Source organism: Molothrus aeneus, chromosome 14 (assembly GCF_037042795.1).
Source record: "Molothrus aeneus isolate 106 chromosome 14, BPBGC_Maene_1.0, whole genome shotgun sequence".
Taxonomy (NCBI): domain Eukaryota; kingdom Metazoa; phylum Chordata; class Aves; order Passeriformes; family Icteridae; genus Molothrus; species Molothrus aeneus.
In genome coordinates, this window is record NC_089659.1 from 11,079,165 (window position 1) to 11,107,035 (window position 27,871).

At 40.6% G+C, this 27,871-nt stretch overlaps 1 protein-coding gene and 2 long non-coding RNA genes across 4 annotated transcripts; 2 read left to right on the forward strand and 1 right to left on the reverse strand.

The window, feature by feature from the left end:
• Positions 1–12,412: 12,412 nt before the first annotated feature.
• Positions 12,413–14,827, forward strand: LOC136562764 (uncharacterized). Its single transcript, XR_010784563.1, has 3 exons — positions 12,413–12,456; positions 12,531–12,638; positions 14,033–14,827. It is a non-coding gene; the product is annotated as an uncharacterized lncRNA (long non-coding RNA).
• A 2,718-nt stretch (positions 14,828–17,545) lies between these two features.
• ESX1 (ESX homeobox 1) lies at positions 17,546–25,227 on the reverse strand. The gene is made up of 5 exons (XM_066559677.1): positions 25,113–25,227; positions 24,793–25,006; positions 24,669–24,714; positions 19,871–20,157; positions 17,546–18,954 (listed from the first exon to the last, which is right to left on the reverse strand). Exons 1-5 carry the CDS (start codon positions 25,210–25,212, stop codon positions 18,729–18,731), a joined length of 873 nt encoding a protein of 290 aa, XP_066415774.1. The 5' UTR covers positions 25,213–25,227; the 3' UTR covers positions 17,546–18,728.
• LOC136562704 (uncharacterized) lies at positions 24,911–27,449 on the forward strand. 2 transcript variants are annotated; one of them, XR_010784548.1, is made up of 3 exons: positions 24,911–25,165; positions 26,385–26,527; positions 27,294–27,449. It is a non-coding gene; the product is annotated as an uncharacterized lncRNA (long non-coding RNA). The 2 variants fall into 2 exon arrangements; XR_010784547.1 differs by lacking the exon at positions 24,911–25,165 and adding an exon at positions 25,474–25,540.
• The last annotated feature ends 422 nt before the right edge of the window (positions 27,450–27,871 follow it).

Consider the following 27,871-nt stretch of genomic DNA (forward strand, 5'->3'; position numbering starts at 1 on the left):
GTTTCCTTGGACAGCACCCAGGAGCTGCAGGGAAGCTGATGCTCACACTCTGACTCCCAGAACCTTCCCAGTCTGTCCTGTTGCAGCAGTTCATTATCAGGTACCAGCTGGGTCTGATCTCCTGGCAAACCCTGCCTGTCACCAGGGTTACATGGGCACAGCCAATGGTGTTATGAATCTCTTATCAGCCATCCTTAAGCATTTCTTCATTTCTCTCTCAAGTGTAGCCAGTTTCACTGCATTGCGAAGGTTTCATTTGATGGCCAAACAAGGCACAAGCTGAGTGATTTCCACACTGGCAAAAACCAATTGAAAAGTTTGCTTTACCTAATTGACAGGGGTATTGGCTATGGGCTTGCCATCCTCAACCCATTCTTACTATACTGGCCTGAACTGTAGACTTCACCCAAACATTTTCCTGTGCAAAACTAGTTACACTTTGGTTTCCTGAGATCCTTTGTATGTGTTCCTAAAGATCCCGTGCCCTACTGGGTAGAAAACTTCCTTTTTTCACCTCCTTCTGGAACATTCATCCATTGCAAATCGTTTCTCTAGTGTTGAAATCAAATATAAATATAAATCCAAATCCACATTTCTGTTCTGAAATCTCATTTCATGCTCTTTCCTTCATGCTGCAGTGACTTACACCTGGCAGCATCACTGGTGTTGGAACTTATTTCTGATAATGTAGAACACATTCCTGAAGCTAAAGCATGATAATTCATGAGAGTCTTTCTGATCCTACTTCAGTGGGAGTAGTATTGCTGCTAAGTTTTTCGAAGCAGGAGGATTTATTGCAGTGGCTGATTCTCACCGCAGGTACCTCGGCCCGTCTGTTGTCACCAGGGGGAGCACCACGGTCATTTACTGGATTTTAAACTACAGCTGCCAGCGTTGCTTTGCTACAAATGCTTTCCTTTATTTTCTGTTACATCCTGGTGAAAGATGTTTGCTTCTCCTCTTATGCTGTTTTTGGAGTAGGGAGCTGTCTGTAAAGGGTCAGTTTTACAACAACATTTCCAGTGACTAAGGGAAAAGTTAGCTTTTTCTATTCAGGATGATTGCTAATTCTTGTCTGATCTTGCTTATTGCAACTGGAAGGTGGAAATACACTCCTGTTTAGTGTTATGTATGCACTGCTTTGCTGTTTAAATTCCCTGATTTCTGTTTTGAGTTCAGACTTCCTCACTGGGGGCTGAGCATTTTGCAGTTGAAAATATTAGGTGATGATAGAAAACAAGCAGCCAGCTTGTGATGTGCTGAGTCTCATAAAGCACATAGCTGTCAGTCCCTGGGAGGCACTGCAGAAAAGATGTACCTTGACTAGCTTTATTTTTTTTAAATAACCTCTGAATTTGGCTTCCTTTGGAGCAAAGTAAAGTACTGCTTCAAAGGGAGCTTTTCTGTAGTGTTTCTTTTTCTCTCTTTGCTCATCTGACAGTTATTGCTACCTTTCAAAAAGCTTACTAACACATATAACTGCAGAGAACATGTGAGGAGTTCTCCCTGGTATCTTGGGTTCATTCTTGGAAGTCAAGCTTTTAATGGTTCTGTGCAGAACTAGGAGGGCTTTGAGCACTTCTGTGTGATTGCACAGCCATCCTCTATTGTGTCTTTAGCTGTCATAAAACAGTAGCAGATTCAAAGTCTTCAACTGTAGGATATTTCCCTTAGGGAAGATGTGTTCTCAAATAATCTTGAAAGAGGGAATAAAGTTCTAAATCATAATCACAGAGTAAAGAGATTTTAAATGTGGCAGATAGCTGTTTTTATCTACATTGCTTGTTTTTCTTGACACCTAGTTCCTGTCTACACCTCCTGAGAACAGTAAGCTGTGAGTACAACATGGCAGTTTATTGCAGGAGTTGCTGAAATTGTTTTAATTAATTACAGACCATCCTTGTTATTTAGGTAATTCTTATTTCATGGTATTTGTTTCCTTTCTTAGTCATTTAAAAGTTGATTTAGTCCTTGCTTTCTTTGTTCAGTGTAGAAATAAATAGTTAGTCACAGGATTTTGTTTTACTTTCCATTGTGCCTAGTAGGAGCAAAGAAAGAAATTAGTTCACTTTAATAGCTGGTCAGTTTTCAGGTATGGACAACATCTAAACATAGTTTAGATAATTTTGTAGGTTTCATGTCTCCTGTGTTGCAGATGTATTTAAAGAGGCAGTGCAGCAGTTATGATCTTGAGGAGCACTGGAGGACTGTAAGAACTGTGATGATGGGCTTATGCTTTGAGCAATAAATGCTCCTCATGCAGGGCAGGTTTGTGCATGTCCAGAGGTTTTGTTCTTGCTCTTGCTCCAAAGCCAAGCACAGTGGTGTGTTCACTACCTGGCTGGTATTTTCTGGCAAGAGCAGTGTCAGCTGCTTAGCAGTTACTGCAAATTCTTTTTGCTTAGGATCTCACAACTTCTGGGTGATTCCACTTGGCAACTCCTCTCTGCTCTTCTAGAACACAGACCACCTCTATATCCCATCTCTTTGTTACTGAACAAAGCAAAACCATTGTGTGTTAGGAGGGTCTAAAATCTTTGGTGCTAAGTGACTTTCACCACACACTCAGAAGTATTTTTATTATATTCAACTAATTACTCCCTGCTGCAAGTATAATTGAACATTAAAGTTCATCAGATTGTCATGTATTTATTTCATGTTCTTTAAAGCACATTTGATATTCAGCCAGCTCTGCTTTGGAATAGTCCCTCTCTAGGGTAGTTCAGAGGACCAGGGCCTATCATGTCTAGGACTGGTACAACCTTTTGCTCTTGGTACATGGAAATGATCACTTCAGTGACAATTTGTATTGACTAATTTGGTAGGCAGATAAAAAAATACATGAGTTTATGTGAGTATTTAATTTTATTAAACTCAAGGTGAGGGAAAAAGCACCATGGTGCTAGCAAGCCTTTATGAAGTTGGAAAGAATTTTTTTTCTGCTTAATTTTTAAATAAGGTGAGTTTATTTACTAAATAGTAAGTATTCACAATGTGTGTTTGACTTATAAACATGTTGTTCAACAAATGCATGCACTTCCTCTTGAAACAATTTAGGTCATAAAACTGTTTGTAGAAGTTACAAATGTTAGCCAAGCAAAAATGAAGCAGTCTGAAATCTTAGCACAAACCCATTTGTGGACTGATAAACCCATTTGTAGACTGATAAAATGAGTGTAATTTATGGTCGAGATACCTTACTGGCATATGTATTAAAGTTTGGGGATATGTCTATTTTTCTTAGTATTGCATTAGCTGTAATTTCTATGTAATGCTTCAATTCATTTATATATTTGCACAACAGACTGTCAGATAAAAAAGTGCCAAAATGTGTATAAGGAGGTCATCACTTTAGCTTAATTGCACACAAATTTCCTGCAGACTCTGATGCTTAAGACCAATAATGAGACTGCTACAGCTAGAATAAACGCATTAGCCTATAAATTTAGAGCTTCTACCTGCTTTGTGAAGGGAGAATCATCTCTAAATGAGCCTAGTAACATGGATTTGTGATTAATCATTTTACTTGGTGACTCATCTATGATCACAGTACAACAAAAATGTCATGTTTGCTTAGTGGCATTAGCACAATTTATCTTCTCTACATTCAGAGAATTGCCTTGTTGTCAATGTGGGACTGGGAATACAGCTGAGGAGTACTTTTGTTAAAGGACTTCTGATGTCACTTTATCTAAAGCAGAGTATAAACAAACAAAAATTTTACAACTGCTCCTTTCCTTGAAATGTAATTATTCTACTTGGTCAGGCCAAACCATTTGCAGTAACTCTCTTAAATTTGTACAACAAAACTAATTTAACCTTGAAAACTGGTATTATTCAAGTTGTCTCTGAATTCTTCTTTTTAAGGCCATCCCTGCAAGTTAACTCTGGTTTTGAGACAATTTTGCTTTCCTTGTTGCAGAGTAAACCCTGCTCATTACTAGAATGGTCAGGGCCCGTGGATTTGTGGATGGCAGGTTTGCATAGGTGTTCTCCAACCCAGTCTTTCTTGACCAAGGGGAAGTCTTCCTTCCAACATTCCTCCACCCTGGTTTCCTGAGTCAGAGATTCCTGAGGGTTGGTCTTGTCAGTGAGGACAATGCAAAGGTGATAAAATGATTCACTGTGAGTATCAAAACCCAACACCCTCAGAGGAAACTTTGGTTTAAAGAGGAAAATGTACAACCAGTAGCTTTGGTGAAAATGAAGAATTCACACCTGCCCTGTATTGCCTACTCAGTGTCTAAAAAGTCCAAGTTAAATCTTTGCACTAGGAATTAGGTTAAAAAAAAAAGTCATTTATACTTGCATGTATGCATAAATATAGCTGGTCTCTGGTTATGCATTTACAGCTTCAGGGTTTCTTGTGACCATGAAAGCTGAAAGTTATCTTTAAAGGAAGAGACACAGTCCTGCAATTTCATAATGGCATCGGTGAAGCTTTAATAAAACCACTACCTACAGTGAATGCTTGCAAGCTCGGAAAATACATCTGGAGAAGGGCATATCTGTGTGATAAGATCTGAATTTAAAGAGGAGCCAGGGGCTTGTTGCTGCTCCCATGAGAGTGTTGGTTTTTTCCCTCACCTTTACAAGTGAGCCTGCTGCCTCTGTGCTGTTTCGTGGTGATCGATGTGAACATGCTGGAACTGTTTGCATGGAGTGATCTGAATCATTCAACCCAATATTCATTTGTTTGACTGAAGCCTCTTTAGAGCCACTTGTGATCTGATGACTAACGTGGCACAAAGATGCTAATGCTCAGTGTATACATAAATCATTAACTACTTAATTTGGATTTGGAAACCTGAGGCAACAGAATGCTCCATGGAGAAACAGCTATATTTATTTCTCCATCCCGAACCACCTGTCTCCAGAGACCTGGAATGCATTAGAAAAATTAATTTAGTGACTGAACTAAATCTAGATCCTCTGTTCCAGAGGAAAACAGCATTTTTTGCAACTATAAAAGCATGGAAATCTAGGATCTGTTCTGCTGAGACAACAAAAATTAACTTGAGCAGTACTGCCAGAAAAAAGTAAGAATTGAGAAGAATCTGAGCCCAGCTATAATTTTTTAAAAAAGTATTTTTGGAGGTGGTCTTGGTAAGAGTATTTGTGTAAGAGAAAAAGGAGTTTTGGTCCCTCTTTAACTCCACAGAATAGAATTTAAAGTCTTACTTTAAAGTGAGACCTGAAAGCCCCACTTCAGCAGTATTTTAGCCCATTCCTGAAGGCATATTTAACTACATTTCTTTGGTGAAGTGGTTTGGCACTGACGGGGAAAGTGTATCTTCCAAACTGATAAACTCTCATGCTGAATGCACGTGATGTGAACAATTTTCTGCCATTGAGGTTCCTCTTCTTGTCACCCTTGTCTTGTTCCTTCCCCTGGTTAGTTAATGAGCTGTGTCCCCCTGACTAAAATACCATAAAGAATATTATTGATAATGGAGCATAATGGAACATGGGACTCTACTGCTGCAAGGCACTAAGCTCCAAACTTCATAGAGGGAAATTTTGAGACTAATTATATTTTTAGATATAAATTGCCAGTGAGAGACATTTCATAGTAACAGTGAAAGAATTCCATTCTCTGAAGCTTTTGTTTATCTTGTATTATTTAAACAGGTTAGATGCTTGTATCTAAGTATGCATAGAGCAGCAAAGCTGCTTCTGTACCAAAGGAAGTTGATCCTGTGTTCATTCCTATAGGTCCTAGATGTGTTACTGCCCAGTTCTCAGAGAGGAAAACACAATGTTTTGAGCTGATCTGGATTCTGACACATGTCGAAAGGGAAGCAGGACCTTCCAACATTCTTCCTGACTTAATAATTTTGCTCCTTTAATGATTTTTCTCCTTCTTTAGTACTACACTGCTACCAGATTGGACCTGTTTTCTTCATTTGAGTGTTAATTTGATCCTCTTGATCCTCCTTTTTGTGTAAAAGGATGGTAAATGAGAATCTACTGGCATGTTGTTTTTTTTTTTTTAATTTGAGCCATGTTGTCATTCTTTTTTGTTAATGCTGTGTGTTTTCAGAAACAAGGATTTTGTTTGCTATTTCAATAGAATGTTGTTTACCTGAGTGGAAAGCTCAGTCCTCCAAATCTGAATGTTAGACACATTTTTTATTTAGTAAAGCAGACATTAAAATAATTATTTTGTTTTAACATCGAGTGGCCTGCCTTATTCCTAGAAAATCATTACTTAAATATTTAAGGCAGATTCTCTCAAAGGGTTTGATATGTCCTAGATAAAATGTTTGCTTCAACTTTAAATATATAGTATCTAAACTCTACTCCTCTAGAACTTTATGGTACTATAAATTTGGAAAAGTGATATGTAAATAAAAAAAGTGTTGGAAGGCAAACAAGAATTATCACATGCTTTAGAGAAATCAAAATCCCTTCAATATAAGGATTTTACCAACATGCTTTTATTTATCTTAAAATCTGGAAAGTCAAGCTTAAGGGGCAAGTCAATGTTCTCACAAGGACTTGTTTTACTTTATGATATAAAACTTGGAGATTACTTGTCAGCTACATTAGTTTATAATGTCTGTTTTTACAGTGAATGATACACTTTAGAAGAAATAGTTCTTTTCCAGGGATAGCATTTTAATTCTATTTCAAATATTGAGTGAAGAAAGCTCCAAAGAACATAGAACAATAAACCTTTGATATGTTCAGGACTGTAATATAAGCGTTGGTTTTTTTTGTTTTTTTAGAGTTGCTAATAGCAACTTATGTGGCGAACATAAGTACAGCAATTTAAAAGGACACTGTGGTAATGTGAATTTCTTCAAGTAGTTAAATACTAATGTCTTTCACCACATCAATGTCAGCTCTGCTCCCAGTCAAAAAGCTAAGGACAAATGAACTTACCATTTCCATTTGCTTTTTTGAATTGAAAGGTTTTCAGAAAACTGACAATAGCCAGTCTAGTCTGTAATTTTAACTTGATTTATTTGAATTAGTGAAATCTTCAGTAAATACATCTGGGTACACTTCTTAAATATTTCCCCAGAGAGATTAAACATCTATTTACTTTGACTCCACAAGTGCTCACAGACTTTTAATTGCAGCGCTTGACAAAACTCCTCAAGAAAGGAGAAGTGAAGAAAGAGGAAGAGAAGGTCACTCCTGTGGAGAGCTGCTGCCCTGAGTGGGAGCACTGGCTGCCATGCTCCACCTGCTCATCTGAATGCCAGGCAAGTGTGTTTGTGTGGTGGGAAGTGTAGCTGAATAATTTACACTACAGGTTTCTTTTGTACCTATTGATCAGGAGGAGTATTTGTGTTCTTCTGTGGACTTGCCTTTCTGTGTGGTGTTCCTAGCTGCTTGCTGCATCTGTGTGCACCTAAGGGTGGCTGCACTCATGTCCTCCACCTTAATCTCTATTTGAGATGACTGGTTAATAGAAAAATGTTTAAAGCAAAATATTAAATGGGAGTCCTGTGTGTAGTGTCAACGTGGATCAGACCTGTCAGAAGAGCTTGGCAATAAAATTGAGTAATTGCAATGTACATCCTTGAGGTGGAGTTCTACCCATGTTAAAATCAATGTCAACAGTTTAGTTGATTTTAGCCTTGGGTTTATTTGCTCTTTGCTGCTGGTAACCATGGTATGGCATGCATGGTTCTTAAAGAAGAATATGTGCTGTTGTCTTAGCTTGAGGCCTTATTGCAAAGGCTGTGGAAGTTGACAACAGGATTTTTCCTACCCACAGCAAGGTCTGGACTTGGTGATGTTGAAATGGAAATAAAAGGCCTGTCCTCTGTCCTCCTTCATCTCTATAGAATCCCTCACTAACTCTCTCTAAGCCATCTGCTTGAAATGGCAGAGACAAATTCAAGTTATCTCCCCCACCACTGGCACTTCTGCCCTCTCAAAGATAATTCCACAGGCCAAATGTCTTGGATTGACCCAGAAGTATTTTCCAGAGTCCACCTTTAATTCTCTTTTTCCTTCCATTGCTGCTTCTGTTGTCACAGGATTTCTCCCTTTAAAGAAGTGGTGTCCTCTCTGCCTGTTCCCTGGTAAACTCAGCAACACAAGAAAGTGAGACACACAAAAGATGCCTTTTGAAACAGAAACAAATTGCTTAAGAAAGAATTCTTGCAGACTGGAGGCTTCTCTATCAATGCCTCTTGTGCAATGCTCTCTCCCTGGTTTTTAGAGGCACATTTATAGGCTGGATTCAAGGAGTGAGGAGCTGGCCTTGCTGATTCAGTGCACCAGTGTAATTGTCCTTGAGACATTGCTTGGCTGCCATAGGCTCAGAATTGCCTTTGTGCACCCTTTCAGGGTTTCTAAACAAATCTGAGCTTAACTGAGAATATCATCCCCTACCCTGGTAAAGTATCTGGGAACTTTACAAAGGAAAAGGTATGGTCAGTATTTTAAAACATATATGAATTTTCTGCTATAATTAGGTGGAATATGGATATAGCATTAGAAGTTCAATTAAAAGCATGTCGATAAAAGGCAGTTGTGTGCTACATAAAAGATTCTTTTGTTGAAAACTGGCCTGAGTTACGACTGTTTTATACACATTAATTTGCTTTGTACATACAGAATGGAGCTGATTGAACAGCATGATTGTCTGATGAGAGCTGAAAAGCAGCACTTGCTGTAGGTAATTTAAATTGAGCCCTATTATCATTTACGGATTTATTCTGCTTAGAATCAATAAGATGAAAAAGGGTCTGAAAGCTTTACACTAATGCTAATCACTTCTGGGTCAGTAACTCCTTGTGTTTAAGTTATGCATTTCTTCCCTGTATTCACAGAGCTACTTGGAAAGTGAAATATTTTAAATATCTTCCACTGAAGAGAATCTTCCCACTTCTACTTCACAGAGCATTCAGCATTGATAAATATTTTGTTGTACTGAAAAAGTTCCCTGAGAGGGAAATGACACCAGCCAAAGGATCAAAAGAGATGCTCTGGAAAAAAGCTCAGCACAGAATGCCCTGAAAAATTTGTTATAAAGCAGCATTCTTGGTGGCTGGAGATTCAACTTGACCCTAGGATGCAGAGCAAAGCTGGGTTTGGGTAGCTGCAGTCATTTCATGTTCTGTTACAGGAACAATTTTATTCCTGGATAATTTATATTTTAATTTTAGAGAGGTATCACCAGGCCCAAGGCAAAAGAGAAAAGCCAAGAGAGGTGAGAACCATGAGTCTCTCCCATGGGCAAACAGTCCTCCCAAAACTGCCATGGTGTGGGTCATTTTAGTTCATGGGTGTAGTCTTTCAAGGGTAAGCTGCTCTAGTTTGGAATCAAGAGCTCTCTTTCTCTAGCTCTGGAAGCAGGGGTCTTCTTTCTCTGTTAAGAGTTTCCCCCTAGATTACAGCTTTTCAGCATGCACCCACTCCAACGTGAGCAGCTTTACTCATGGGCTGTGAGTGGGTCTCTGCATCCCCCCATGGACTTCATGGATTACAGGGACAGTTTGTTGTGTTATATCCTCACCACAGCTTGCAGAACAATCTCAGCTCCAACGTTTGGAGCACCTCCTCCCCTCCTTCCTTTCACCAACCTTAGTGTCGCCATTTTGTTCTCCTCATGTGTCCTCAAATTTTCCTTTTCTCTGACTCAGGAGAAAATTGTTGTCTATAGGTTCTTTTGTTCTCAAGTTCTATCAATTGGAAAGTTCTTATAGGGTTTTGCAGCACTGAAAGGTTGATTTTGTTTGTGCTCCATACCGGGGAACCACTCACCATGCTGTGGAATGGCCCTGGTCCCTCCCCACCCCTCAAAAGAGCTGGGTGTGATTTTTTCCTCTCTTAAATTTGTCCTCATGGAGGTGTGACCAACTTCTCTAGTTGGGCCAGCAGCATGTCCATCTTCAGAGCCATCAGGGATTGGCTCTGCAGGACATGGCAAAAGCTTTGAGCAGCTTCTCTCAGAGGCTGCCTCTGTTAAACCAACACAACAACTTGTTTTCTAGGGTATGTAACTTGTTTTCTACTGTCCTGTTAACGATAGGACAAACCTTTCCCAGAGTTCTTCTTGATGACCAAAAGTGACAGAAAGGAACAGAAGTGATCAGAGGCCTATAAGGCCCTTATTCCATAAGATTTTTCTTGTCCACTACAGGGGCTGATTGCCAAATCTTTGTTGTTTCATCAACCAAGTGGCTTTCCCTCCTTCTGCTCAGTTTCTCCAAATACCTGAGAGTACTACTTTATAGGCTTAACTTTTTTTTTAAAGTGTTTTAAAAAACACATGGTAAACTTTCCTCATATTAAAATGGGCTGGAGCAGCTAATAGAATCTCTTGTAGTAAATAGCTATAAAAACATCAAAGGTTTTGGTAACTGTTAGCTATATATTTTGTAATGCCTATTGTATTTCCATTTTGTTAGTTCTATTTAAAGAGCAGTATTATCATGCCCCATTTCCTGTAAGATAGTTCTATTTGTCTGCTCGACAGGAGGTAGGAGATTTTAGGTCCAAAAGAAATTATCTCTCAGCAAATTACTCCTAACTCCATTACGGAATACTAAGTACTTTCCCCTTACTGTGTGAGCAGCTTGAAGAGATAACACTGCAATTTATTTATTTGTTTTGTCCCCCATATATAGGTGACACACGAACTCATCTGAGCAGAGACAGTGATAACTGACAGGTACATTAGATCAGACACATACAGCAAAGTTTACTTTGATTATGTAGTAAGTGTCAAGATGTACAGTAGCTGATGTCAGTTTGATCTCCCTTATAGCATATAATGGCTTGTCTTTTTCATGGTTGAATAGACACTAATTTTTGTCTAATAAGTAAGCCATCAGTTGAGTGTTTTAGAGAGTAGACAGAGTTTTTATCCTTCTGAAAGGGAAACCATTCGTGAAATTATTTCAAAATTTGTTTGGATTGCTTGTTGTATTCATTTCTCTCCTTCCAAAGTCGCCTGTTTACTCAAAGGTACTAAAGGTACAATATTTTCTAAAGACCTGCTGTGAATCCGTTGCATTGTGTATGAGACCTTTCCATATTGAAATAGTAGCAGAGAACAGAATATTTTCTGTCTGTTTTGCTGTATAGCTGCCAAACTGCAAAGTCTGTATGTAACACCTTCTAAATTTTAAAGGGAGACAAACAACGATATCCTGACATTACAATGCTCATCGTTCTCCCCTTTAGATAATGCAGGAATTATCTAAGACGGTAATTTTGTAGGTTTGTTTTATTGTTATCATGCAGCCATGATTTCAGTTGAGTTGTGTTTATGAAAATAATGTTTAAAAATGAGTTTTGCAAGGCATATTAACTGATTAATAATGGACTTACACAAAACAGCAGACCCTCAAAATAACACTGGCAAGCTCTGGAAGTGAAGGGTAATATTCTGGGGTGTTTAACATGGCTTAGCTTCCTGGCACAAGGCCAATTCTGGGGGAAAAAGCTATTTAAAGCAAAAAGTAATTTCTAAATTTTGGGGAAAATACCACTTAAAACCCCAACTTTCTGGCTACTAAAAGTATGGCAGAAATTTTTAACATCTCTAAACCCTGTGCTGTTCACAGTATACATCAGTGGGACCAGAAAGTCTCAGTTCAGCCTGGTTAGATCTTCTCATTGAGCTGGTTTAGCTCTAATTCAGGTGATGTATGGCTCTCATTCCATAGGCTGCTGAGGCCTTTGTTGCCCTGTATGCATGGAGCTAGGTGTTTTCTTGTTCATTTTTTTTGCTTTTCAGTCTAGAAGTAGATCTTTCTTTTAAGTCATTCCTAATGTAGAGGAAGATTCTGTAAGAAGCACTGGAGTGGATGCCAGGAAGATAGAACAGTGAACAGAGACCACCTAATCAAAAGCAGGGTGTGAATAACTGGTTTTTAAGTAGTAACAGTGGGGATTTTGAGGGTGCTTTTTGATTTGCTACAATCATCAAAGTTTCTTTCACTGTCAGGTATGTTTTCCCTAGATATGCATGTCTAAGAAACAGACTGGGGTTTTTGAATGGCCTTCCCTGCATTTTATTTCTCTTACCAAAGTGGTCTCCCACAATCAAAATTGCTGAACACTTCAGTGTTAAGGCTGTGGATAATTTCAAATATTTGACACAAGCATAGCCATGCATTTTGGTCTTAACAGTTAGTTTTGAAAAGATTTGAAATGGCACCTTCATAAGGTAGAATTCTGTAAGAGTCAATAGTAATGGCCATGCCTGTGCTAGAAATAATAAATGAGGTTCTCTGCTGCCTTCTCTTAGACTCAGGATGAGAAATTGAAATGCAGATTGGGTTCTTTTTAAACTGAGAATTTTGTGAATGCTCTGGTAATGCTTGGTGCTGCTTTTTTTTTGTCTTCAAGGCTGTGTCTTGGCAGTCCTTAGTACTTGCCATCCACCCTGCTTGGGGAAGGTTATTTGTTTTACAGCCAGGGCTGAGCTTAGAGCTCACCACAGTCCCAAAGCAGAAACCCTGCTGTTGAGCTGGGAAGCAAGTAAGAATCTCTCCCATTTGCTCCTGTGTTCTCCAAACATAGCCCCCTCACTGCTTTGCTTTCTCTTTGCTCAGCTCTGTACAAAGAAGCTGAATGTACACAGTGCCAAACATCACCTGCAAACTTTATTGCTGCTGTCAGCAACTTCTCTACTAGTTCAGTTTGAGAGAGCACAAACAGAGGTAAGACTGAGGTGTTCTGATAACTTACTGATGAGAGTGTCTCCAGGCTCTTCTCATACATTAACATTTTAGCCTGCTTCACTTCTTTTCCTATATTCACTTTGGGATATATAGAAAATAAGGCTATAATAATGCTGTCCTTTCTTGTCTTCTTTCACAAACATTAATCCCGTGATTTTTTATCAGTACAAAATAACCCTGGAGATAGGGCAGTCTGTGGATCAGCTTCTATGAAACTAGAAAACTGAAATTATTGTGTTTAATTGCGTGTGAAAGTCAACTTTTGTCAAAATCTCTAGCTGTGACTGGGTACTTACAAAATGCAATGTATTCTTTTCTTTAGCAGATCCCTTAAATACATTTCACTAGCAACCCTTTTGAACCAGATGAAACTGTAATTCAAGCTGTCTTGTTTGCTTCTGCTTTAGTTCACAATAATGTCACTATGCTGCTCAGACCAAAGGCTGAAGTTTTTATCTGTAACATCAGATATTTTGTCCTAGTTTTTCTGCAGGTCATTTCTGATAAGGTAGTTTTTATAAAATAAAGAAACCCAACCAACAACCCAATCAAACCAAACCAACAATCCTCCATTCAGTTATATTTTTAATGTAAAAGTTTCGTTACTCAACCAGTGTGACTTTGCAAGATCATCCCAATCTTCCAGTGACTTCCCACCAGCCAGGACAGAGCAAGTCTCCAGCTGAAGTATAGGAAACATTGCTGCAGCCAACAAAGGAAGTTAATAGAGAATATGATGTTCTTCCCAGGTTTTCCTCCCATTTTTTGGTAAACTCAGTTGTTAATTGGTAAGGACAGTTTGACCAGAGGTTGAGGAGAAGAGAAGCAGCTGCTGTGAAGTCATGCCTGAGCTGCCTTGTGCTGTGGCTCCTCCACCTGCAGCAAGGACAGCCCTGTTCTCAGGCCTGGATGGGGCAGAAGGGATATCCAAAATGAGGGCAGGCTGTGACACAACCCACTAGCTCAATTTCTGAAGAGTCCATGTGTAGAACTGCTGGACTATAAGGTCTATGGAAATGCCCTGTCCTTAGCTGCCTTTTGTGTCTTTTGGGCTGGCAGTGCAGCTGCAGTAAGTGAAGTACAGGTGTGTGTGTATTATCACAGGCACTCCCCATATGTGCTCTCATACAGCTTCCTGGGAAGCCATAGGTCAGACTTTTGCTGTTAGGTAATTATATTGCTAGGGACACTGTGCACAATCTCTTCCTCCCTCCTTGCTTTTTCTTTTCTTTTGGCAGTGTAGGTTTTATCTGGTGATCCATGGTGTTTTATGACAATAATATCAAAAAGGGGAAAAAAAGGTTCTACTTTGAGGAAAAACATCTGAAGTTTGGGGATGTTTCTCCCTTATGTCCCCTTTTCTTTGATTTCAGGCATCTTTCACAGGATGAACAAGAAGAGCAAAACTGCTACCTGGCTGGAGGAGAGAAATCCTTATTTACCTGGTTTAGCTTAAATTCAGCAGATCTCTGTTTCCAAATGGCAGTGCATTGTACTTATTGCTCAAGCTAAGGAAAAAAGTAACATCCCACTCTATGGATGGCAAATTTGCAGCAAGGACCCCATTGAAAGCTGGTGGCTTACATCTCATATAACCTGAAATAAAGGAGTCACTCACACATTCATAATCAATACAATTACTTCTACTTTACATTAATTAAGTAATTTGTATGGCATTACTGTTTGGGGCATTTGTATCCCTATTCAGAGCACTTTTTCAGTATTTCAGTCCCACTGATGGTAAAGGCAGGTGCATGCCAGTTACCCACAAAACCAAGGCAAAGCTCTATGGGGAAACTCTTTTATGTCCATCTAGATTTGAATTTGTAGTCCCTTTCCAATTACTGTGCTAATTGTTTAAGAGATTGCTAGACTAAAAAAGTTTTTAATCACTAATCTGTTTTTGAAAGGAACTTATGGGCTCAAAACCTGAACTACATACTTCTTAAATTAATTTTCTTCATGAATACTTCTTTCTCAATACAGATTTGTGAGTCAGAACACCCTACTGTGCTTGTTTCTTTGTCTTTTCTTCAAACACCTGGCCTATTATTCTCCTTTTTTTTTGCCCCAACAAAATCATTCACTCTTTGTAGGCAAGGTTCTGATGATATAATGTCACTGGAAATACGGAAATTTATCCAACATCCTATGGCACCAGAACTGAACTAGAACCAGAAAACAAACTGAAAAAATTTGACAATTTAGCCAAATGTGAGTCCTCCAATAGAAATATTTATCAATGTTTTCTGAAGAGATACTAATATGCTTGCAGGATCTGCCAGCAAATCACCTCAAAATGTGATGTGGAAGGGAAAGTCAAGAGGTTTAATTTGAAAAGTTTTTTCCTCAGTAGTTGTAGAAGATGGCTGGGGTAGGATTGTATTCCAATTTCTCTGTGGCTTTGGAAATCCTCCCATATGTTTTTGCTTTCAGGAAAATCAGATAAACCCAATAAAACAACCAGGGCTTCAGGTCTGCTTGAGTTGAAATCTATGCCAGGAAACAATCTTGATGTCACCCAGAGAAGATTTAGGCTGCAACCTTTCTTTATTCAGAAGAGAGGCATAGGCACATATCCTGCAGTCTCAGTCCAGGTCAGTGCAGCCTTTGCCTAAATTAGGACTAAATAATTTATTGCACAAGTCAAGATAAAATGTCAGGAAATAATTGCTATGTTTAGTGTGAGACACACTCTGTAAAATGGCTGACTTTTCAGGATATGGGAGGCTGCAGACCCCATTGCCCTGAGAAAGACTAGGAGAGCAAATGTCCCTGCTGGATTAATAGCAAATAGTTGACCCTGTGTGCAACTATGACACTAGGCTGAAGGTTTTTCAATTAATAGCTCTCCAAAGTTTTTTGAAATGTAATTTTAGTACTATATCCATAGAAACTGGTAATTAAGACTCTTTATTTAAAATTTAAACAAATTGAATAAATAAGCCTTCTTCCCTTGGTGTGATATTTCATTTTAAGGTAGTAATAATTAACACATAAAACTTTCTGAGTTTTGGTTATGAGCACTCTGTGGTTCCTAAGCTGATTTCAAGTGTTGCCCTGCATATTTATTTTCATAATACCATTAGCTCTCACAACTGGATTTCAAGTCACATGGAAGAATGGATGTTTCTTGGAAGGACTCGTTAAAGCAGAAAAAATGAAATCACCTTAAAGAAAAACTCTTCATTTCAATGTAAACCCAGATGAAACATCAGGAAGCTGTGTTCTCTAGCTGTACCCATTGGGAACTGCTGATGATTGCAGACAGTGGCTTCTGCCCAGATGGCACAGGGCTGACAGCTCTTCCTTAACCAGGAACAAAACAGGCAATGCACTTACCTTTGCTGTTCTGCCATCTGTCAAATTGGGCACAGTAGCTTGGAGCTGCAGAGCCATGCAGGAGTGTACACCATGGAGACAGTCCTGGCCCCAGTGTGGCACTGGGAAGAGTTCACAGCTGGCAGGGAGTGTACCCAGCAGGCTGTGCTCTCAGCAGGAGAGGAGGATGTCTTGGAGAAGCTTGCCCTCTTGTAAGGAGAATGAGGACAGAGCAGCACCCAGACTGGCAAGGCTTGGGAGCCAGCCCTGCTGTCCAACCCTGCAGTTCCCATGCTGGTGCTGAAGTGACTCAGTGTGCTGGGTGGAGGTAGCAGCTCCCAGCTCTGGCACATGAGTGAAGTTACTTGCCTCTGTGTGTTTAATTGCTGTCCATGAAATTATTTCTAACCATAACTATTGGAAAAGCTTTGTTCATAGATAAATATTATCTCTGATGTAACTGCTGAAATTTAGCTTGTGATTTTCATTCCTCCATACCTGAGTGAGATAGGCCCTGTGGTCAGTGATGAAGATTTTGTTGATAACACAGGACCTAGTATTTAATGCAATATATTACATCAGCCTTCAGCTCTTGTTTTTCACATGCTGCTTCTGGTAACTTGTCTACGAATGTAAGTTGGGCAAAAATACCCAGGTTTTATTATTATTGCAGAGTTCTTTTCTTAATGACTTATGGAAAGGGCAGGACAGTTTCTGATACTTTAAATGAAACAGTGAGTCTCCTTTCCTGCAGAACCTCTGCATTGCAAGAGAGAGACACTTGTGGCAAGGAACGATACCACAGAAGCTTGTACAGAACAGGAGTTGTGTAATGACAGTTTTCAAGGCTTTAACCTACTTAAAAGGTTTATTTGGAACAAACTCAACACTTGAGTGTTGTGCTGCCAGTTGGCAGCCTGGGCCATGAGAGTGGACTGGTGGAAGCAAATAGCTCTTGTGGGAGAAACACACTTAAACTTTGTGTGAGAGGTCCTGCTTGCTTCACTTCCGCAGTCTCCTGCTGCTGGACACACAGTACAGCCCTGCTGTAACTCCATCAGGGAGCTGGCTTTTCCCAACAGCTGAGATACCACCATCTCCTCCTGCCTGTGCTCCCAGTGAGGTCTATGAACCCAACAGAAATACTTCCCCTCTAGTGGAAAGTGATGAGTATTTGTCTTTGACCCAGCAAACTTCCTTCTCTGTCCTGGAGCTAAGTACAAGCTTGGTGCAGTCTCCAGAAGCAGCAGCGATGTAGCTGGAGCTCCGCACCTCAAACTCTAGCTGAGAGCTCAACTGTGTAGTCTTAAGAGTAGGCCTAGAGCTGCCTTGAGAAAGAAGTTCTGAAATACACAAAATATTTTCAGTGTAAATGTGTTTGAGGACAGTTTTGAGAAAACAGGCAGCATCAGTGCAGGAGTTCCATGCTGTCCCATCAACTGCAGGAACAGATTTTGCTTGGACCTCTGCTGCTGGTGTGGAAAAGGTGATCTCCATGTGCAGCCAGCTGTTGGCCTTTCTTTTGTTGCTGTGAAGCAAAAATTAGCACTTGTATCACTCTCCCATTTGCACAGTGTGTTTGTTTAATGAGTCCTCACAACAGCCCTGTGAGGTAGGCGAGTGAGCTGCCAAAGGAGCATACGATGACCTGTCCTTGCTTTTCACTACAGCACCAGGAGGATGCTACATATCCTCACTTTACACTAAAGCATCAGACCTGTGGAAAGTTGTTCTCAGTCCCATGTCCTGGATGGGGAAGTTCAGCAAAGACTTTAAAATGACCTGTAATGGAGTCCAGGATTGTGATGGAGTGCAGACTCCTGCTCAGTAAGGCCTCTGTTTTCACTCATTTCAACATTGGTCCAAGGAAGAATTGAACACATTGAGTACTCATTTACATTCTGAAACTACTCAAGGCATGAAATGTCTCAAAATATGCAAGTAATCTGTTAACTTACTGGTCTGGTAAGGTGTGCCAGAAATCTTGCTAAAAGTATTCAGCAATCTCATATTTACAGCTGTAAGTTACTGATTGACATGTATATACATACACAGAGACCTACAGACAATTTACTGCACACTGCTAACCTACTTTCACAGAATACAGTTCATGTACAGAGGTTAAACTTTCTTAGTTAAGACATTGACACCCTGAACATAAAGCAAACTTTTTTAAAATTTGAAACAAGGTACTCTTTGCACAAACCTAATTCTGAATCAAAAGCCCATACTGAAAATAGTCCCCATCTTGTTTCTGCTAAGTCTGTCTAGAATGCAATATTTGACTGGCATTTGCACTTCAACATGAAGCATGGTCTCCAAGTTAATAACTGTGTACTGATTCTCAAGTACTGCATATAAGAGTTCCTCCTGAGAAGTTAAGAATTGCTTAGAAAAGTGGTTATTCCTACAAAGAATTTTGAGCCTTTGGACTAGCTTCTGGTGAGTTCAGTGATTTCAAAGCTTCAGATACATGCTAGCCTGATTTACACAGATGAGATAGTTCCTGCTTCTGTTTCTGCAGTGCAAGAAATTATACAAACCAATTTACTAGCTGATTTCATGTTGTAATGAAGGAAAACAATATTTAGCAGGTTTATTTCCTTTCAGTCTGTTACTGAAGCTGCAGGAAATACAGCTCTGTGTGTGTGTGTGTTTTCTTTTTTTAAATGTGTCTCTCTAATGAGAGCTACTTATTGGAGAAGGCATTCACTTTCCTCTCCGTGGCTGTAGTCTGTGGGAGAGCTCCTAACAAAGTTCTTTGTTAGTGTTTGTAAGACTGGAGATGAGGTTTAATTGAGGGATTTGTGCTGAATGTTCTTTCGCTTTGAGTCTTAGTGCTGCAATGCTTGACGTTTTCCTTTCAACTGCTGCTGGATCAGTGAAGGCAGTGAGAACAGGGTCTGACGGGGGTCCAGGAGCTTTCATTAGTACTGAAGCTGTTGTCACGAGAGGATTTAAAGCATTGAGAAACCTGTATTTGAAAGAAGTCAATATTACCCAAATTAAGAATTGTTTTGGAGAACAAATACTGAATTGCAGTTTCCCCCCAACAAAGTATTAGAAAAAAAAGTTCCAAAATTTCCAATTTTTTCCAAATGTACATTTTTTAGCTTCATTTTGCAGTATAGTGTCTTGCCCTTAAAAAAACCCACAAAAAACCCAAAAAAAAACCCAAGCAGAAAATCCCACCCTAAATAAAAAACCGAAGAACTTTTAAATAAAATAGGCAAGACAGGTTTATACACGGCATGCAGATATCTAAACCAGCAACCATTTGCTGAACCCCTCATACTAAATCCTTTCTAAACAAACGTTGGATGCTGTAGATCAGCCTGTTCTGTGAAAGCAATAAACCATCTCATAAAAAGGCCAATTTATATAGCTGTTTATGCAGACAATTTGTTCAGATCAATTGATTTCATGTGAAAAGCATTTGTTTGTCTGCTAATGTAGTACTAAGATACAAGCTCTAATTTCAGCAAGGACACTGTCTTATATTTATATATATATATATATATATATATATACTTACATATAATATATAATGTATTTATGTATTTTATATATAATGTATTTATACTTGAGAGAGAGTGAGAGAGAAGGATGGAGCTGTGGCCACACAGGTCACAGCAGTCTGTATGAAGGCTAGAGTTCAGTGAGACCAAAATTGCAGTAAGTATGCACAATTTGTCTTCAAAAAGCAATTACCTATTAAGATTTTATTAGCATGACCTAAACCCAAATCTAGCTGTTCCTAATCAAGTGATCCTACACAGGAACTAACCCATTTTAGTAAGTTTATTGAGAACGTGTGAGTAGCAAAATAATATAAAAGCAGCATTTTTAACAGTTTTGAGATTTAGAAAAAAAAGAAAATTATTCTATACCTTCCAAAATGTGGATTTAATATAGGATTTCTGAAGAGAGAAGTCCAGGTAAGACTGCTGAGGCCAAATGGCCCTAAGGCTGAAGGACTAAAAGCTGGGGACATGGACGGCACAGCCAGTGTTGAAAGAGGCATTGACCTCCATGTGTGATCTAGGAGGGGAGAATGGCTCAGTGGAACATCCAAAAATAGACCAAGTGGGTGCGTTAAGGAGATTCCCGGAACAGTCCCCAGAATTTCATTTTTTTCACGTTTCCTCCACTTTGCCCTTCTGTTTTGGAACCAGACCTTGAACAAGAAATTATAAAGGCATTAGCTGAACTTACTCTGCAGTTTGTCTTACCAGATACTACAGCACGTATTGATATGGCAAAATAATTTCTGTTTAAGCAAACGCCACTTCTTTAATATAAAAGATCTTTTCATAAAGGCCTTAGTGGGTTTATTACAAAATAAATCACTTTTCAATACTGTAAATTTGACTACTCTTTGACTGAAGAGTCACGAAGGTTTTAAAGCCATTGTCATATGTTAAACTGAAATGCAAGAACAATTATTAAAAATGATCATTCTTCCTTTCATAACCTATTTATTGAAAGTTAAATTTCAACAAAGCCATTCAAGAGGTGGCAATTATAATACAGTACAAAAATTGTTTTCCAAAAGTTTTAAAGAGCATCTACAGTATTTAAAAACCAGGTTTTTGAGGTTAAAAACCAGCTTGCTTTACCTCAGCCATGCCCTATGACCATTTCCAGCAGTGTAACTTACCTTCAGGTGCTTGAATGTCATGAATTGTGTTTGGGAGAAAAGCCCTGCACACACTGGGGTGCTGATCCCCAAACAAGGCTGCAGCACAGCCCAGCCTTGCTGTCCTGAGCCTGATGTTGTTTCTCTCTGTCAATTGACAGAGACACAATTGACTCTTTCAAAGCACTTGCTCTGCGTTCTCAGGATCCATCTGAAGAAATACTGTGCCAGTCCTTCCATTGCAGGCAGTATATTTACACTGGAAAGCTGCTGTTCTGGCAGAGGCATTTACACCCCTCAGGGTGAGTGTGTAACACAGAACTGTCTCGCTCACAGGCAGTTGGCAGAGGGAGATGCACTCAACAGAAAATCAGAACATCAAAATTTTGAAGTTGATACTTGAAATTCTTGAGTGGCAAGACTCATTCTTTGGTTTTTCCTCCAGCAACCATCAGCTTTCAATAGTCAGATGTCTTACAAAGGGATATCTGAACCTAAGAAATACCAGGCAGCTATGCCTGCATGGCATGACTAGATACTCCATCAGTATTAGTCCAAGATAGGGGTCTGGTAAGGAAAACTAAATTACTGGGATCAGATTAATTTAAATCCCTGTTAAACAGTAATCCCAAATATTTGTAAGTGGAGCTTACCTAAGATATCAGAGGAGAAGACTACCAACTCAAAGGTTTTAGTGTTTTCTATGAAAAATATCCAGTTGAGAGGCAATAACTGTCTCACACTGAGATATGCAGATTCAGCCTTTCCTAAAAAGGATAAATGCAGCAAGGGTGTTCATGTCCTTACTAAATGGTAGCACTGTTCTTCAATCTGTTCTTCATAAAGAAGCCTAACACAAAATTAAATGTCTGCTTTTCTGCTTTCTCCATCCTAAAGCAAATCCATTTGATTGTTCAGACATGCACTTTGACTACAAAATATTTTTTTTCAATGTTACAGGTAATTTGGGCTTAACTCCAAAATTTAATTGTCTCTCAGATTTTGTATTTCTCAAACTGGGAGGAAATACCAGCATAGATATCTAATAATTACCATTAGAAAAAAAGCTGACTTTCCACTCCTTATTGGTACAAACCCATCAGTTCAAGTGGTAACAGGAGTAAACCAATGCCTCATATCTTAGACTGACATGACAAACAGCTTTCAAAATTTACTGCACACATTATAGTCCTTAACATTCAGATTAGTCATCTTGAACCATTTGTTAAGCAGTTTTCCTTTACTTCCAATAAAAGCCTTAACTTGCCTTTATTCTATTTTCAGACACTGCTGAAGTGACAAACTAACCATAACAGAAATTGCTATACCAGTCTTAAGATTTTTATGACTGTAATATCAATGGCAAAATACTCTAGAAAAAGGTATTACTTAATACACAAGAATGAGTTTTAAATCATTAAGTTTTGGATTGCATACTAAATATTACCCAGATTATATTTGCAATTAGTAGCATCGTGCATATCTGACAAGAGATTCATGTCTTTTACAAAGGAAAATGTGAGCAGGTAAAATTTGATTGCTTTCTTGCTGTAATTTTCTGTAAAAATGTATCCTATTTAATTGATGTAATACCTAATGATGCTAGAAAGATACATAGATGTGCATAAGTGTATCATGTTTCTGCTGTAAATGAATAAGAGGATTGTAATGAGAAAATATGACAAGGATTTCTTGATCAATTATATCTATAAGCCAATGTTTTAAAACTGATGCAGTTTATGGCAATGAAATACCCATGAAACCTTTTACCCCTCATGTTAAACAAGAGAAAAGATTCCTTTAACTTTTTCTTATTTTCTTCCCATCCTAACAATATGAATAATGAGAAACATGAGTGGCAACAACAGATGCAAATGCTATTGAAGAGCAATCCCAACGTGGCTCTAGGTTATGAAAAGGTTTTGCAGACTCTCTGACTGCATCTTTCCCAAGGCAAGGAATCTTATTGGGAAGGAATTTGGGAAGGAATTCTCCCTTCTTCTATAAAAGTAAATAAGGGGGGTGTTGGATGAGGGAGATCTCTTTGAAATGATGATGGAATGAGAATATATTCATGCAATTATTTTTCTTATTTGTTCATTTTCATGTAAGATTCAAAAGGAGGAGCAATGCAGTGGCTGGTACCCATTTCAGCTGATTTCTCCCTAGAGAAGCAAAGCTCCATTTGTAAAACACACTGAGGTGAAGAAATGTTCTGACTACATTGGGTAAGATTAATTTCTTGAGTTTACACTCGACTAAGTAAAGAGATGCCACTTTCCATGTCAGCTGATTTAGCCAGGTACCATGGGAGAGGGTTGCAAGTCTTCATTTCACACGGGATGCATTACAGAGCAACTGTGAGCATGGACAAGTATTTGGTAATTATGGTAGTTTAAGTACAGTACATCACTGTTATTCCTACCCATCCCCTTCCCTCCAGGCTGAGCCCAGTTTCCCACAGGACAGGAACTGGGGCTTGGCTCTGTGCACTGCAAGCTCACACTAAACAACTGTGCTGACTCCATGCTACATGCTCAGGACACTTGTGTTATGACCTAACAGATTCAGGAGGCAAAGACATACCAGGAACAGCTCTTTGCTGCTCCTTCCATCCCCTGGGGATGCATCAACTCTTGTTAATTTTCTTGTTAATTTTCTTGTTAATTCCTTTTTGGCTACATCAAACACAAATGTTTTGGTTTTGTTTTGTTTTTTTCTTTTTTTTTTCCTAGAGGAGTTAAGAGGAGATGAGTTCCTCTTTGCCGTGTCCCATTGCACCATTCCTTCACAGGGTCTAAAGAGTATGTACCCCACAAAGGGAATTTGACAGTAACAGTTAAAGTAACAACTTTTCACCCATGTCTTTTTCTCTGTTAGATGCCACGTGCAATTGTCAGAGACTGGGGCATGTCAGTGACTGGAGGTTTTAGTTATTGTTGGTGTTAGGAAGAGTGGAGGGTACATAATTTCCCCCAAGTCCCCAAAAGGGAGCTGAAAAGCTCATCTAGATATTCTTTGAGTCAATAATAAAGTATCATTCATACTTCTAATGCCTTTTTTGAAGATGGTGCATATTAAAAAGCTAAAAAAGTTACAGTTTTACAAACTGTAACTGTGGTGTGAACCATCGCAGATCCAGTGACTGGAGTAATGACAAAGTATACAAACAAGGATCTGGCATTAACAGTATCAAAGCTATGCAGTAGTAAGCAGGACTGTCACACTGAGCAGCTGCACCAATTCTCAGTCTTTCACAAGTAGGCACATACCCAGAGTTGTGCTGGAACAGTCAATATCTGATCTACAGCACAAGCCAAATTTAGTACAATTGTCATTTGCAGCTTACAAATACTTGAAAGTCTTCACACCTTTTGAAATATTTTTTTAGGCTATAATTTCTGTATAAAAAGGAGATTTCTAGTTTATCAAGAGATGAATATAAAGGAAAGGGTTTTTAAGAGATATTGTTAAGCAGGAGTGCATAGAGTCAGGAAAAGTTACTCAGAGTAGTTTGTAGTTTAAGCAAACTGCAGCCTACAAGGGATTAGTGTCTGTCTAAGCCTGCTGAAGTTCTACAGGCATTGCTGCAATCACAGCCCAGCTGGGCATAAAATTCTCCTGGACCTTACTGTCATATATGAATGTCAAATTCATCTTTCATTTGTTTTAACCAGTCATTTAGAAGCGTTTTTAATTTTATTGAGCTAAGTTAGACCAAGAGAAGGGTGTTAACTGGGCAGCCTCAGTAAATAACTTTGAATGCCCCACAGAACCCCTCATTTTCTGTAAACAACTTAATTTATGCTTTTTTATTCCTGCCTTTCGACCCATGAGGGCGTCAGCACAAGCGGGAGAGAAGCACAACGGGGGAATGTCCCTGAGCCGCCGCTTCCCCGCCAGGGCTCGTCCTCCCTCCCTTCAGCACCACCCGCCGCGGACAGGACGCGTGCCCGGCGCCGCCGCTGTTCCGCTCTCGCCCGGCGGAACCAGAGGGAAAACGCGCTGTGTTCAACCCTCTCCTGCCCCTCGTCCCCTCCGGCACTCACCTGCACCCGGGCTTCCGTCAGGTCAAGGCGCAGGGCCAGCTCCTCTCTGCGGGAAGAGCACTCAGTTAGAGCCGGAGCTCGCCCGCCGCCCCGGCACGGCCGGGCCCGCCCCTCCCGCCGCTACCTGGTGAACACGTCGGGGTAGTGGGACTTGCAGAAGGCGCGCTCCAGCTCCTCCAGCTGGAACGTGCTGAACGTGGTGCGGTACCGCCGCTGCTTCCTCTTCACCGGGCCCGGTGCCTCGGAGCCGGGCGGGCGCTCCTCGCGCTCCTCCGCCTGCGGCTCCTCCGCGGGGCTGCGCGCTCGGCCGGGCCGCGGCGTCTCCGCGCGTTCTGCGCCTGAGAGAGACAACCGCGGAGTTACCGGGGCGGGCGGGCGTGCAGCGACCCCGCCGCCCCTCGCCGGGCCACCTCTCACCGTGCCACCCTCCCCGCCGCCCCTCACCGTGCCGGCCCGCGGCGGGGCCCCGGCCCAGGATGCTGTCGATGAAGTAGGAGGTGAGGAGGTGCAGGGCCGGCGGGGCGGCGGGGGCCGCGCTCTGCATGGCTGCGGGCAGGGCCCCCGCGCCGCGCCGCGTTTTATGGGCGCGGGCAGCGCCCGGCTCCGCGCCCCGGCATTAGCATTTCATTAGCGCGTGGCGTCAAGGCCGGGGGTGGGACGCGCCGTGCCCCGCTCGCCGCGCAGGAGCCGGGCCACCTCCCCCGGGCGGGCACAGAGACGTTCACTGCCCTGGGGCCGTACCTCCCGCTCCCTCCGCTCCCGCAGGCCGGCGGTAACTTTTGGAAGCCTCGTTCGGGGGCTCGGAGCGGCTGCGGGGAAGTTGTGCCGGTGCCCGCCGCGGTGCGGGAGAGCCGTGCCCGGCTCCTCGAGAGGTGAGGATGGGTCCGCAGTGAGGGCTGAGGGACCCGGCTGAGACCCAGGAGTGAGGGAGAGGAGTCACTAGTGTTCACCTTTATTGCTCCTCATGACATTACACTTGCTGAATTCAGCTTTTTAAGGCTAACCTTGCAAAGTACAGTGTGCCAGCCGGTGAAGGGAAAGTGCACAAACCCATGCAAGACTGAGTCCTTTCTCCTGGAAATCTCTAATTCCACTCCTGCTGTAATGATGCTGTCGGTGCTGTTACAGCAATGGTTCCTCAACAGGAGGCCTGGAAACGATTTCCTGCACAGGGAGACTTCCAGCAGTTTAGTGATCTTACTTTAGTGTACTGATAGAGACAGTCATAAATGAGATGACAAAATGACAAAATGAGATCTTGATTTTGGGGGATGAGAATGAAATACTACTTTCTAGAGTCTTATGCAGAGTGCAGCATGAAAGGGTTAAGAACCTAACCTAACCCCAAACCTAAAACTAGAGGCTGAAAGCTGAAGCCAGAAAAATTTAGATTAGAAATAAGGCCAAGATTAAAAAATCTGTATGTTTATATCTAAGTTTTGAAAAAAGAGTGATGGAGTTCTGTGTTCTCTGTCTTCATATCAAGTCTGGATTAGTTTACATTCCAGCTGAAGACATAGAGGCTATCAGTGCAGAAAAGCTTCCTGACTCTGACCTGTCAAAAATCTTTTGGTTACTCCTGGCATTACAGCCCACAGGCAAATTTTTTTCAGTTTTTTCCTTCTCTCCTTTCACCTCACTGGGGCTGTGTGACTGCTTTAGTGCTTCTATCTTTATACTGACAGAACACCTTGCTGTCTCTCTGTTCTGCTGCAGGGCTCATCTTTGACTCAGACCTCGACTTCATTCCTTTCACTACTGTTTGGTTTGGCCTGGAGCAATACCTTTGTGAACCTATTCCTGTGGCATTCTCTATGAGAACGTTTGGGACAGCGCTTTGTGATGCTAACTCTTGAAAAGTAAGGTGCTTGTATGAAAGATGACTCTGGTAACATTTACAGAAGGTGGGGTTTTTTTTTAACATGGTGTTTTCTTGACATTTCCTAGTTTATTGCCCTATTCATATCCTGATCCTAAGTTCTAAAGCTCAGGCTGCCACATTCAACCTTAATTGTGTTCAAAGGCCTAGGGACTCATTTGTGTTGGGAAAAACAATGATTCTATGCATCCTATGGACCAAATGCTGTGAACTCCAGGAAACGAGATTTGAGCGATCTAATTTCCTCTGACTAAAGAAACTGTCAGAACTTCATAAGGAATGTCCTGGATGTGAAATAGCCAGTGATAAGTTTGTTTTATAGTTACAAATGTGTTACAGTTGCACATGTGTCTACGGTCAAAGAGAAGCCCCTGCATCTTGGAAAGCATGCCCAGGAATTCCAATGGGATCTCCCATTGGAGCCAGAAGTGGCTAACTTTTGTTACTTCTGTCTTCCATACAAACCAAATCCATGAACAACATTGAGTGTGTCCAAGGAGTTGGTTTGATAGCTCAGCATGGATCTTTATTGGCTTGTAGAAGGAAAATAACTGCCAACTTGAGAATTAAGTGCAAGACTTGCATAAAGCAGAAGTGATTCTGATGAGAGCTCTGCATTGACTGTGGTTGATGTCCAAGGAAGCAGATGAAAAGTGCTGAAAACCTTTAATGCCAGTATACCTCTTTGGATTGTTCATATTCTTATTAACACAACTGTTTTCTCATTCTGTTTCTGTTTTACACAGAGGCCTGAAGATCTGCATAAACTTGAAGATCAGCACCTCTCTTTCATTTTATGGGATTAGATCTAGGTTGTGTGTGGCAATCCTGTAAATACTGGGGAAATGCAAGACTGAATGTTGTGGTACAGCCTTAGTTGGTTTCTCAAGCCAATTGATACTTATTATACCAGCTGCAGTAACTCTTTTGTAATGGAATCACAGTAAGCTGGTTTCCCATTTCAGTTAATAACTTGTGAAAATAATGTAAGTGCTTTTTGCTGATTAGGCATACGTGACTGCTTGCAAAAGGATGTGTGTGCAGTACATGGCAATTCAGCTTCCCTTTCTGTGCTGCATATTCAAAAGCACCAATAAAATATTAGTTGAAAGAAGAATAAGATAAGAATTGGAATGTTGCTGACTATGGAGAAGGCATTGTGTTGAGATGGCAGACACTGCTGTCACTGTGCTCATTCTGACCAACCTGCCTGGAGCAGATGTCCCTCTCTTGTGTCCCCATCCAAATCTCTTGGAAATCTCACTTGCAGATCTCTTCCTTCACTCTCTGCAGACCTTTGATTTTATGCAGACAAATAAATGGA